Source organism: Eulemur rufifrons, chromosome 14 (assembly GCF_041146395.1).
Source record: "Eulemur rufifrons isolate Redbay chromosome 14, OSU_ERuf_1, whole genome shotgun sequence".
In the NCBI taxonomy this organism is placed as follows: Eukaryota; Metazoa; Chordata; class Mammalia; order Primates; family Lemuridae; genus Eulemur; species Eulemur rufifrons.
The window spans coordinates 19,204,997-19,218,964 of record NC_090996.1 but is presented as its reverse complement, the minus strand read 5'-3'; the positions used below and the strand labels follow the sequence as shown (position 1 = coordinate 19,218,964).

Genomic DNA, 13,968 nt, shown 5'->3' with positions numbered 1-13,968 from the left:
CAAGGCCTCATATGCTGCTGTCAGCATTTTCCATAGGGGATCTCCCGGCTCCTCTGCTCTGGGGGCCGCTTGTATTCCTATTTTCGCCACTGGAGTCTGTGCTCTGGGGGCCACTTGTGTTTCCACTTTTGCTACCGGAGTTTTCGAAGGTGAGAGTGGGCACTAGTCGGGCTTGGGGTCGTCGGGCGTGGGGTGTTCTGTTTCTTCAACAGCACTGTATTGGGTCCCACAATGCCCGCGATGGGAAAAACCTTTAGCCTAATCTGTATTAGGGCACTAAATTGTGAGTGCTGATAGAGAAACAGCCCCCAAGAGAGTCCCGAGGTCCACCATCTGTCCTTTTTTCCTTCCTCTGTAAATCTTATACGTATTAGGTTACAGTCATGGGCATATAGTCTTCGTGTGCATGGCCGGACAAAAGACATCTTGATAAAAAGAGGAGTTACCTGCCATTTGTTCTCTCCATCATTGGTGGTTACACACTCCCAGGCAGCACAGAAATGAGAAAGGACTCCCCCACACTTGCGTCTCATCTCTCCTGTTCTAAATCCAGGACTTGCATAAAACCCATTTATGCTCATGGACACTCGCCTTTGGTACTGCCTCCACTTTCCCCCTTCCATGTCTTCTAGAGGGCTAGTTTTTTCCAAATTAAAGTATAGGTCTGGCCACCAGGTGTTTAGTGGGGCCGTTCCTGAAGTTGTGTTAAAGACTTCATGGGTTTCTGAACTACTGATCTCCCAGGTGAGGCTATGGGGCATATGGGGATTTGGGTCAGTCAGTATTTTCTGTATAAGTGTTTTGATTATAACAGTCACCACAAGCATCTTCACTCCGGGTGTCCCCATCATTGGTCCGGCGGCAGTCTGGTTGTCACGCGAGTCAGTCTGGTCTTTAGTGGATTCTCTGGGTCCGATGGGGCCCTCCACTGACTTTGTTGCTGCTCTTGCTCGTCCTTGTTGGCAGGTCTCACGTGAGAGTGGTGTATCCAGGTTGCCACTCCGTGAACCTTTAGGGCAGTGGGGGTGACAAGAATAATCTGAAAAGGTCCCTTCCACCTGGGCTCTAGGGTTTTGTTATTATGCCGTTTTACCTATACCCAATCTCCTGGCTGGTAGGGATGCCCATCAACCTCTTCTCCCTCCTGCCAAGCTGCCTGATAAAAGGCTCGGAGGGCACAGCCTGCAGCACTTCTTTAGGGTTTTCAGGCAGAGCCCCAGAGATCATTTTTGGTATTACAGGTGGAGGAGCGCCATATACAATCTCAAAGGGGGTTAGGCCTAAATGATAGGGGGTGTTCCGGGCTTGGAACAGGGCGAAGGGAAGGAGGGTCACCCAGTCCCCGCCAGTCTCCAGGACCAATTTAGTCAAAGTCTCCTTTAGGGTTCTGTTCATTCTTTCTACCTGCCCCGAGCTCTGGGGATTATATGCACAATGTAATTTCCATTCTGTGCCCAGAGCCCGGTCTAGCCCCTGACTTATTTGACTTGTGAAGGCTGGCCCATTGTCAGACCCTATGCTCTCCGGCAGCCCGTACCTGGGAACTATTTCTTCTAATATTTTCTTTGCCACTATTAAAGCAGTTTCTCCTTTAGTAGGAAAAGCCTCTACCCACCCTGAGAAGGTGTCTACCATGACCAGTAAGTATTTGTACCCATATTTTCCTGGTCTTATGTCTGTAAAATCTATTTCCCAAAATAATCCTGGTTGCCTCCCCCATTCCCTGGTACCTGTATGGGTCCCCCTGGTCCTCCCCGGCTGCATAACCTGGCAGACACGGCAGTTTTTGACAATGTCTTCTGCTGTCTTCTCTTGTGATTTGAATCTGAGTTGTGCAATGGCCAGCAGCTGTAACATCTTTTTCTTGCCAAGATGCCTTGTCCGGTGCAAGTGTCCTAGTAGCTGGTTCCCCAAGGTCTCAGGGACTGTCAGGCGATGTTCTCCGTCTTGGAACCAGCCATCCTTGTTCGGCGTCGCCTGCAGTTTTTCTGTGGCCCACTTTATGTCCGTGCTGGAATAGTCTGGTTGGGGGGGCATCTTCTCCATCCCAGGGGGCGGCAAGCTCAAGTGCAGAACATCGGTTAGTACCGGTCCCTCCGCAGCCCTTCTTGCCTCAGCGTCCGTGGCCCGGTTGCCCCTGGCCTCAAGGGAGTCCCCCTTCTGGTGTCCCGGGGTATGGACTACAGCCACTGCCTTGGGTAACAGGATGGCTTCTAGTAGTTGGAGTATCTCCGGCTTGTGCTTAATCTCTTTGCCTTCTGCTGTAATGAAGCCTCTTTCCCTATAGAGGGCTCCGTGTATGTGCACTGTCCCGTAGGCATAGCGGCTGTCAGTATACACCGTCAGCCTCTTCCCTTGGGCCCGGCGAAGGGCTTCTGTCAATGCGACCAGTTCAGCCTTCTGGGCCGAGGTCCCCTGTGGAAGGCGCGTGGCCCAGATAAGCCTGCCTTGCTCATCTACTATAGCCGCCCCTGCATACCTGTGTCCGTCCCGGACGAAGCTGCTCCCATCTGTGAACCAGGTCAGGTCGCTGTTCGCGAGGGGGCGGTCTTGCAGGTCATTCCGGGCCATCTGGGTCTCGGCCAAGATCTCAAGGCAGCTATGTTCAGGTGTTGCCAGCACCGGATCTGGCAGAAGCGTGGCTGGGTTCAGGATGGCAGGAGTCCAGAACTCGATGCGAGGGGCGTCTAACAGAAGCCCCTGGTAGTGAGTCAGCCTCCGTTCATAATCCATCGTCCCGGCGGCTGCTTCAAGATCCCCTCTATGGCGTGAGGGGTGGTAATGTGCAAATGCTGACCCAGGGTGAGCTTGTCAGCGTCTTTGACCAGCAAAGCAGTAGCTGCGATGATTCGCAGGCACGCCGGCCATCCTGCTGCTACCAGGTCTAGCTTTTTGGACAAGTACGCCACTGGCTGCCTCCAAGGCCCTAGTGTCTGCGTGAGCACCCCCTTAGCTATTCCCTTTCTCTCGTCTATGAATAGGTGGAACTCCTTTGTGAGGTCAGGGAGCGCTAGGGCCGGGGCCTGTAACATAGCTGTTTTCAGGGCTCGGAAGGCGCCCTCCATTTGCATAGTCCATTCCCATGCCTGACCTGATTGACATCCTTCATATAAGGGCCGAGCTTTTTCTGCAAAACCCGGGATCCAGAGGCGGCAGTACCCCACTGACCCCAGGAACTCTCGTACTTCTCGACATGAGGTCGGAGTGGGTATCCCTAACACAGTCTGTTTCATTGCCTCGGTCAGCATCTCTAACCTCCTTTTATTTTATACCCTAGATAGGTGACTTCTTCCTTGCAAATCTGGGCCTTGTTAGCACTGGCCTGGTATCCCCGTTCACCTAGCACACTAAGCACGTCCTTGGTGCCCTCTAAGCAGGTCTGTGGGGTCGGGGCAGCTAGTAGCAGATCATCTACATACTGTAGCAAGGTCACCTCCGGGTGGTTGGTACAGTACTCACCTAAGTCATCGTGAAGGGCCTCGTTGAACAAGGTGGGTGAGTTCTTAAACCCCTGAGGCAGCCTTGTCCATGTCAGCTGCCCCTGGACTCCCCTTTCTTCATCTTGCCATTCAAAGGCAAATATTTCCTGGCTGTGCAGGGCTACTGCCAAACTGAAGAAAACATCCTTTAAATCCAAAACGGTATACCAGGTTTGTGTCGGGGGAAGGGAGCTTAGCAGGGTATAAGGGTTGGGAACCGTAGGGTGGATGTCTAGGACCCGTGCGTTGACCTCCCTGAGGTCCTGCACAGGCTGATAATCTTTCCCACCCGATTTTCTCACTGGCAACAAAGGAGTGTTCCAAGCTAACTGGCACTTTCGGAGGATTCCGGCATCTAGAAGCCTCCAAATGTGGGGCGTTATGCCCCTTTTGGCCTCTTGGGGCATGGGATACTGCCTGACCCGGGCTGGTTCGGCTCCTGGTTTCAGTTCAATATAGAGAGGCGGCCGATGCTTTGCCCATCCTGCTCCCCGGTCTCAGCCCAGGCTTCAGGAAACTTGTGAAGCCAGTAGCCCATTTCCCCTTCCTGATTGATCTTCATGGGCTGATACAGTCGGTACTCGTCTGCCTGAGCCAGGGTCAGGACTTGAGTAACCCGGGGGCTACTGATAAGGTTGCCTTTGTCATCAGTTATTATTATTCCTTCTTCTTCAAAGTAGATACGGGCCTTTAATTTTGTGAGTATGTCTCTTCCAAATAACGGGGTGGGGCATTCTGGAATGACCACGAAAGCATGACTCACTTGCCCTGAGCTTAAGTCTAACTTTCGTTGAGTGGTCCATTGGTAGGGCTTAGTTCCAGTCACCCCCTGCACCCAGCTAGTCTTATTGGATAGTTTTCCAGTAGTTTTGGTAATCACCGAGTATTCTGCCCCCGTGTCCACCAGGAAGCTAACTGGGTTCCCCTCCACTTGCAAAGTTACCCTGGGCTCGGGGACGGGCACCAAACCCCGTCTCCCGTATTTGTCTTCATCCTGCCCCAGCACCATAACCTTTCCAGAGGGTCCAACCCCATGTCTCCCTTTCTTTTGGGGGCAGTTCCTAGCCCAATGTCCATGCTCCTTGCAGTGGGCGCACTGATCCTTGCCTAGCTTCTCCCTCTGAGGTCGTTCTCGGCCATTTGCCCCTAACTGACCCCCTCCCGTGGCTGCAAGTAGGATCTTGGCCATCTCCTTATTTGCCTTACGTGCCTCGCCCGCCTGGAACTTTCTATCTTCCTGTCTCATTCTAACTTCTCTTCCAGCGTTTCCCTATTATAGACTTTTTCTGCCACTTCCAGCAGGTCCCTCAGAGTTTTCTCACTTAACCTCTCTATTTTCTGCACCTTACGCCTAATGTCTGGGGCTGCCTTAACAAAAGCCATCATTACTGCCGCCTTGCTCTCTTCTGCCGTAGGATCTATGGGAGTGTACTGTCTGAAAGCCTCCATAATCCTCTCTAGATATGGCGCTGGACTTTCCTCGGGCCCCTGCCGAACATCCCCTACCTTAGCCAAATTGATCGGCTTCCGTGCCGCCGCCCAGAGACCGGCCACTAGAGTCTGGCAGTAGACCCGGAGACACTCTCTACCTTCAGCCTCATTGTAATCCCAGGGCAGCCGTTCAAGGGGAAAGGTCTGGTGTCTGTCCCATATCCGTGCAGCACTCCTACAAGGAAACAGACACCGTTAGTTGGTCTGATTTGGTGCCACCAGCTAATCTGGCGTCACCGGCGAGTTCCTGCTGCCCACCCTTGTTGCCCACTGGTTTTTCTGGTTCCTTGCACAAAATGGGCAGCAGCTCTTGGCCTTGGTCAGACCCTGTTTTAGACTTATTTCTTTCCACAGTGGGGCCTCAGAGAACGCCCCGTCCTCCTGAGTCCTGTGAGGAGAAAAAGGGTTATTAACCAAAAGGGGGCAATAAAGACATTCAAAAGACAAATGAAGACGTTCAAAAGACACTGAACGACATAAAGCCACTAGAAAAGGGGGGGAGGGCGGGACACAGCCACACAAGGAGTCCCACCAAGAGCCAGTAGAGAAGTGTGAAGGCAGCCTTTTTTAGAGGTTCCCAAGATTGAGGGGTCACAACGTACAAGCCAATACCAAGCGGTAGCGCCAACAGGGAAGGAAGCCCCCAAAGGACAACCTGTAACCAGGAGATTGCAAATCCAGAGATTGAGAGGGCCATAGAAAAAGGACAAGCTATTGGGCTGTTCCACTCAGCAGCACCTCTGCTCAGCAGACTCACCCACGAATCCCATTCACCATTAGTTGCACTTACAGACACTCCACACAGTAAACATTAATTCCAATCACACACCCGACCTAAGAGTCCGGACTCATTTCTTGGTTTTTTCTCCCAAAAAAATTGGCCAATATCACTCGAAAGAAATCCACAAAGGCACAAACAGACAATACTAGACCGGTCCTGTGTTAACCATCTAAAACTCAGACAAATAGAACCAGAATTTTCGCTGAGTGGCCCCGGACTTACCCCTCTCGGGTGCCTCCCACTCTTTGGAAAACAAAAGAGAAAAAAGAGACAACAGAAATCAACAGAAATTTTAGCCGGTTACTCCGCTTGGACTTCCACTTCAAACGGATCCACTTGGTTTCCCTTTCCCAAATAGAGTTTCCTTTGAGTGGCCCCGAACTTATCCCTCTTGGGTGCCTCCCACTCTTCGGAAACCAAAAGAGAAACGGAAACCTACCAGGGGTGAGGGACGTCTCCCTTCACCCCCGACCGGCGACCCACCAGCGCGTCCGCCTAGGCCTTCTGCCGGTCACTTCCCAGGGCCCATTTACTTGCACCGTACGGATTCTCACAGCTCCAACTCCTCCTCGGATCCGGATTCTGTTCCGGGGGTTGCGGGATCCCAGACGGGCCCCCAAAATGTTAGATCCGGTTCCCCTTGGCCCCAGGAACAGAGAGGCAGAGTCATTGAGGCTGCAAAAAGGCAAAGGAGTTTATTGGCTAGCCCGAGCTAGGGTCCACATTCCAGAGCACCAACGCAGTGGCCTCTCCACGAACTAGGACCCCGCCCTGGGGTAAAGGTTAAGCTTTTATACTTTTCTGTATGCTAGTTTTCACACGACACGTTAGTCTGCACACAACACACTAGTCTGCACACGACACACTAGTCTGCACTTCATCCCCCTTTAGTTTATTTGTCCTTTTTTTTTAGAAGTGGCTGATCGCGTTGGCTCCAAGCTTCGGGCTTTTCGCGCTGGCGCCAGTTGTAGTTAACGTCATCCAGGGGAAGAGGAGGGTCTCCGACGGGGGAGGGGGGCTGTTGGTGCATACCTTCTAGTTTTGGGTTACAAGCGATACTGGGAACACATGCCCTGCACAAGCCGTTCATGCGCTGATCATGTCTTGCTCTTCTTATCTACTGAGTTGGTTGGAGGCCCCTGGACTCTCCAGCCCTTTATCAGGAAGTAACTTGCGGTTGCCTCCCTGGGGCTTTGTTTTCCTTTACTTTAGTGAAACCTGCCATGGCTCCACTTACGCTAAGCACCAAGCCAGCAAGGCATATATACAGGAGCAGAACTAGGCTTCTCACATCCAGGAAGCCTAGCCTATCATGGAGTTACCTTTGCTCTTATCCCTGTTTTTCCTTCTGATTAACTATATTTATCAAACAACTAAAAGCAAGCATAGTCACAGAAGTGAATAGCATCAGTTAGAATCAAAGAGAGCACACATTTTCCTACTATCAATTCCTGTTCTTCAACATATCCTGTGGCCTCAAGGAACTGAGACTAGCTGAGAAAGGTGTGGGGACAAACCATATTGTGACATTATTCTAAGCTCTGTAATGCAGGTAGTTATCAAGGACTCTAGAAATTAAAAGAAGTGAAAAGCTTTTTAATGAAATTAATTTTTTCTTTTTTTGCACACCTAGCATCTGAACTCCTTTCCTATTTGAGAGAACTCCCCAAATAGGCAAAAGGCAGGTCCTATCTTATGCTAGTGACAGTAAAGAGTGGCAGTCACTCTTACGTGTTATAAAAGTCCAACCTGAGTTTCCCCTGGATTTCAGCTTCCTGGATCAAGGTGATTACTGAACACCTCTACTTACTTGAGCGTGTAACAGATATCTCATATCACAAGTCCCAAATCAGACCTGGTATCTTCCCCCATAAACCTACTCTCTTCCCAGCGTTCTCTACATCAGTGAACTACGCTACCATTTAGCCATTGGCGCAGGCTGATGGTCTCAGAGTCATCTGTGACCCTTCTCTTCTCTTGCACATACGCCTCACTCATTGTTAAGGACGGCCAGCCATGTTTTTAAAATCCATCCAAATTCTGATCACTTCTTACCATGTTGCCCTCTCCACCTACTTCCCGGCCCTGGCCATGTCTATCCCGCTCTCCTGAAATGGGCTCTTAGCAGATTGCCTTCCTTCTTCTCCTGCCACACTGTTGTCTGTTCTCCGCAAAGCCACCAGAAGATAAAAGAAAATCAAGTGTAAATTATACCATATTTTCCTATGCAGTATTCATCAATGCCTTCTCATCACATGTAGAAAAAATTCCAGTATCTTTCCCCTGGCCTATAAGGCCCTTCATGGTCCATTCCCTGTGCATCTCCCTGGCCTATTGTCTAACCTGCTTGCCTTTGCTCACTCCTCTCTGGCATTACCTGTCTTCTTTCTGTTCCTCGAGCACACCAGATGTGATAACATGAGCATGCTGAAATGTCGGATGCAGTTGAGACGAACTTACTTAAAACCTAGGAGAGAGAAGGTGAAGAGTTCCTGAGAAGGTGGAGGGAGGGTGAGATCCAAAGCCCAGATTGGGGAAGGGGGAGTCTTTTCCAGCGGAAGAGATGCCTCCTCCCCTCTCACAGCAAGAGGGAGAACAGGGTGGTGTGGGAATCGTTGCAGAATCAGAGGCCCAGAAGAGAATCCTGGGGAGGGGACAAGGGAAAGGAAAGGAGGGGTCGAAACCCACCACAGCAGACACCTTAGCACTGTCTAGACATAGGACGGGAGGTGAATGGCTTGCCATTCTCCCGTCCCTTCATCCAACAGTATTTACCGAGCACCTGCTACTTGCCAGGACCTGGTGTTAGGCGTCGATGCTGGTATGGAATTAACTCTTGCTCAGCCACTGAACTCAGAAACAAAAGAAACACTCACTCAGTGAGACCTTGGAACGTATCTGTAGGTTCTGAGCCCATTTCCTTCTCCGAAAAACTGGAATAATAATGATACCTGCTCTGTTGATTAAAATAGTTCATTCTGTGATGCTATAAAGAGCTCAACATTTGTCACCTGTGCAGGCTACATGAGTAGCTTAGTGGAGGGAGGGACCCTGTGTGTTGTGTCTGTTGTTAAATCACCGGTAAGCGATCATTTATGGAATGAATGAGTGAATGAATACGACTGATTCAGAGTCTGTTTTAGAAAGGGAGAATTGCTACTTCATAGATTTTGAGCAGCCACTGGGTATCTTTTTACTGGCAAAATAACCCTGGTAACTGAGGCCACATGGTTGAGGTAGACTTGCCATTTTAACCCCAAGTGTAGGAACTCCCTTAAACAATATGCTTTTAACCCCCATCTGTAGCAGGATGGGCTCCTCTGCTCCCCTCCACCTTCTGCAGAGCCTTTTCTAACACACCCCCCAATTCCTTTCTGCACCAAGCACTGAACTAGGCACACACTTACTCTCCTGTATCCACCTGCTTATAGGTTGGGTACCATTTCATCCCAGACGCTTCAGATGCAAGACTCCAGATCCACAAAGATCCTGACAGGTTGTCAATTAGCTGGAATAAAGGAGATGAATTTGAATGGGGCTCAGCGTAAAGACAGGCAGTGAGGTCTAAGAAGTGAAAGGCAAAGAATGGATGAAGAGCAAAGTTGAGCAGCCGCTCCTGTACTAAAGAAAAATACAACATAAGCACACACACAAAGAAATACATCTGAAGGGCTAAAATTTGAAAAAGGCCATGTAAAAATAGCTCTTTTCAGGTGTGGGTTTTTTGCATCAACATTTATTTAATATTTTTATAACATGATATGAGTTTCATCATTAAATAAAGGAATGTATCTGTCCAATTGAAATGCAAATAGGACATCAGTGTGTTTCCTATACTCGGGCTTAACTAATGGTAGCTCCATCATTGGTCACCAGCCTCCAGATCAGGAAATGCAATTGACGATATTGGCTTGAATCAGAATATACTTTTTCTAGATCAGTCCATTAGTTCCCATGTTGTTCAGCCTTTTCCATTTGGTCAAATGTAAGTATTAATATTTTTTCTTGGCCCTTCTCTAAGAATTGCTGGAAGAATGACCTTGGCTCTTGGGCAGCTGGCTTAAGTTAAAAAACGTTGGTGTGACTTGGGCACTATTCTAAGTGATTTACCTCTGTTATCACATTTCATCTTTGTTGAAAGCCTATGAGAGATGGACTCTTATTAACCCCATTTTTTAGAAGAGAAATTAAGTCTCAGAACGGTTTTAGTAACTCCATCACAGTGATGTGGGAATCACAAGTCTTAACTCAGGCAAATCCTTAGCCCCTCCCCTAGCAAATTAGAAAAATTGATCCGGCAAGGGCCAAATGAGGCATGCACACATCAAGACATTCAAAATACTTTGGAGACTATGTCACTCCACAATGAGCATGATTATTTATGGCCAGGGCTATTGCTTGGATCTGAAAACACCATGCTGCCCAGCCATTATACTCTAACAATGTCCAGCTCTGTGTGAATTTTTCCATGAGGCAAATTCCTCTTGGCTAATAAAAGTGCTTTGCCGAGAAAGCTCAAAACCCAGTTGCAATTAATTATTGACAGAGCATGTGAATTAGAGATAAAAGAAAAGTCATTCTTCCTCCACACACGCGATAGTAAATAAATTTAATTATGGTAGGAGAAGCTAAGGGATCTTCGTCTATATTAAGTTTTATTAGCTGAGACATTTAAAAGCATGTCATCATAACAAAGAGGTCTCGTGTAATCCTAAATGTACCACTTTGGTGCAAGGCTCGGGAGTGAATAGACTTAATGGAGCACATGGTGGCAGATGGCCTGCTGTACCGACAGGTATTGAACAGGTTTATCGTCAATTAACTTTAGTCTACATATGCCTATAGCAAATTGACTGTATAATAGGATCCTAAGCCTCATTTTATCACTGATAGGCCTGCCACGTTGGGATGATGGGGAGAATGGTATCAAACTCCTTTAATATCTTGGAACTCCCAGATAAGTTGAAGCCACTCAGAAAGCAAACACGGATGGAGGGGTCAGTGTGGAGTAGCAATGTTGGCAAAAGAACCAAGAGATGTGGGCCCTGGTATGGGATCTATCAGTGGCTTAGGAGCCAAAAAAAAAAAAAAAAAAAAGAATAAAATCCCATATACTGAACCAGACCTATCTAGATGCTTTCACTCTATATGTCATTTTATTCTCAACTGAACTTGAGAGGTAGGTTTGGAATTTTATAAATGAGGGACAAGAAGGCTCGGAGTGTGATTCAATTTGCTGAGGTCATAAAGCCTGTTGGAGTCCCATGGCCGTTCCCTGTCCCTGGGCTACTGTTTTCTCATTTGCACATTAATGCCTTTGAAGTCAGGGGTCAGCAAACTTTTTCTTAAAGCACCAACTAGTAAACATGTTAGGCTCCGTGGGCCATATGGTCTCGTTGTGCGTACTCGGCTCTTCTGTTGTAGTGCAAAAGCAGCCATAGATGATATGTAAATGAACGAGTGTGGCGATGTTCCAGTGAAAGCTTGTGAGCATTGAAATCTGAATTCCATATAATTTTCCATGCATTAAAAGATGTTATTATTATTTTTGTTTTTCTTCAACCATTTGAAGTTCACAAATCATTCTTAGCCGTGGGGTCATGTAAAAAACAGGAGGTGGGTGGTCGTTTGCCAACCCGGGACTAGATAATCTCTGAGGTCTTGTTGACTGAGCTCGAACAGTTTCTGAAAGCCTCTGCAACAGTAATAACATCCTTAATTTATTAAGCTCTTACAACATGCGGGATTCTGTGCTGAACGCTTCTCAAGCATTATCTCCCTTAATCCTCATGCTACGGTGTGAAGTCAGTGCTATCATTATCTCCATTTCAGAGATTATAAAACTAATACATAGAGAAATTAAGGGTGCATCTAGGTTAATCATAACCGGTAAGAGGCAGAACAGCAATTTAAACGGTGGGGTATAAGGTTCCCAAGAAAGAATGTGTATGCCTTATGCTGCCTTTTCTGATGGCACAGTCAAGGCTATCATGGGGACATATATTAATAGGTAGAAAGATCTGCCACATCTTTTTCGGTTTCCTTTGGTGACTCCTCACTAGGTTGTTTGTGTCACATATTTTATGCCAAGAAGTTATACTATGTCTGGGCAGGAATAACCATGCTCTTCCCCTTTCCTTCGTCTTCCAGGAATGTGATGCCCAAGACTCTGGACGGACAGATCACCATGGAGAAGACCCCGAGTTACTTTGTGACAAATGAGGCCCCCAAGCGCATCCATGCCATGGCCAAGGACATCAAACTGATCGTGGTGGTGAGGAACCCTGTGACCAGGGCCATCTCCGATTACACCCAGACGCTGTCCAAGAAACCCGAGATCCCCACCTTCGAGGTGCTGGCCTTCAAAAACCGGACCCTGGGGCTGATCGACGCTTCCTGGAGCGCCATTCGAATAGGGATCTACGCTCTGCACCTGGAAAACTGGCTCCAGTATTTCCCCCTCTCCCAGATTCTCTTCGTCAGTGGTGAGCGACTCATAGTGGACCCTGCCGGGGAAATGGCCAAAGTACAGGATTTTCTGGGCCTCAAGCGTGTTGTGACTGAGAAACATTTCTATTTCAACAAAACCAAGGGGTTCCCTTGCCTAAAGAAGCCAGAAGACAGCAGTGCCCCCAGGTGTCTGGGCAAGAGCAAAGGTCGGACTCATCCCCGCATCGACCCCGACGTCATCCACAGACTGAGGAAATTCTACAAACCCTTCAACATGATGTTTTACCAAATGACTGGTCAAGACTTCCAGTGGGAACAGGAAGAGGGTGACAAATGAGGCTAGAGATGTGGAGGGAAGGCTAGCGAACAGCTAAGGAGGCTCCTTCCCTGAGTCCTGAATCCCCCAGTTTCTGCAGCTTCCTTGCTGGAGTGCCAAGCACATCTCCTCCTTCATCCGGCTGGGGCTGCCTCCCGGGCTGTCAGCTTAGGCAGAGGGGTGGATGCCACGGCATCCCATGGAAGCATCTGGTTGACCAGACGGCCACCAGAACCACTGTTAATGCTTATCTTCTGCTAGTTAATAGAATCTGAAGACAGAGGATAAACAGCTGCCAGTATCAGAGACAGTGCTATGAATGTTTGAGTGACCAAAAAGAAAGAAAGATCTACTTTATGGGGTTCTCACTTCAGGTTGGGGAGCCAGGGTCCTAGCCCTGTACCTGGCACGGGCACCTCCAGAATGCACTCTGTGGCTAAGTGGCCCGGGACTCCCGGGGAGCAAGGCCCACTTCTAAGGTGTTTCTAGCCTTCTCTTTAAAGCCCTCATCCCACAACCCTCGGACTTCCTCCTTCCCCACGGCACGAAGGCAGAGGCATGCACGTTCTTCACCAAAAAAAGCTGACACCCCTGGAGCCTTCTTTCTAAGCACCCCTCTAAGGAGGGCTGGGTCTCTCTCTTCCTGAGCAGCCTTGATCGTGGAGAAGCCTGGCACATGGCCTTGCCCCAGAGTCGGGCCCGCGGGGCCATGCGCAGAGCAGTGTAACTGTGGCAGAGTTCAGAGCCCTGAGGTTGGCAAAGGTGAATGGCCACATCTGGGAGTGAATGAAGAAAGCCAGTCCCCGTGGTGGGAGGTCTCCTTACCTGAACACCCTCTCCCCAAGCACCAGGGTTCTGAGGCATGCGTTTGGGGTGGGCTTTGTCCCCTAGGGTCCCCAGAAGGGCAAAGACCAGAGTTGGCATGCCTCTTATTGTGAATAACCCTTAGCAATGCCATGGAGAGGGGAGCCATCACCGTCCTTCTGTTTGTGCCCCACATCCCCTCAGGGTCATCTCATGCTTCATTTTCTCTCTGCAGAGATGGCAGATGCTGGGCAACGGTGAGGGGTTGACTCCATTTGCCAGATCCTGTTTATGGGGGGTGGGAGAGAGCAAGGGCCGTCTACAGATGTCCCGATCAAGGGCTGCCGAAGAAAGTGACTCTTCCCATTAGTTTGATTCGATTAAAATGTACCATTTGACATAAAGCACTTGTTCGCAGATCTCCAAAACTGGGAATTGTTCTAGTAAAATTGGAAATTTGTATGAATGGGGGGAGTTAAATCTCTTCAGCTGTTATTAAACTGTCATTTCTCCCGCTAAATGAAAACTGTGTTGTTATAAAGCTTAATGCAACCTGATCAATGGGTTTCGACGGTGTGTTTGTGCTGGGCACCTGCACCCCCACCCACCCTGGGACGCCAGTAGCATCCCTCCTCTGGGACGGCCAG

General features: G+C 49.0%; 1 protein-coding gene across 1 annotated transcript in view; it reads left to right on the top strand.

Annotated features, from left to right (window-relative positions):
• HS3ST4 (heparan sulfate-glucosamine 3-sulfotransferase 4) overlaps positions 1-12,538 on the top strand; it is a 361,611-nt gene extending 349,073 nt beyond the window's left edge. Inside the window, exon 2 of the mRNA XM_069486790.1 lies at positions 11,902-12,538. Coding sequence (XP_069342891.1) covers positions 11,902-12,538 — 637 coding nt within the window. The remainder of the gene's footprint in view (positions 1-11,901) is intronic.
• The last annotated feature ends 1,430 nt before the right edge of the window (positions 12,539-13,968 follow it).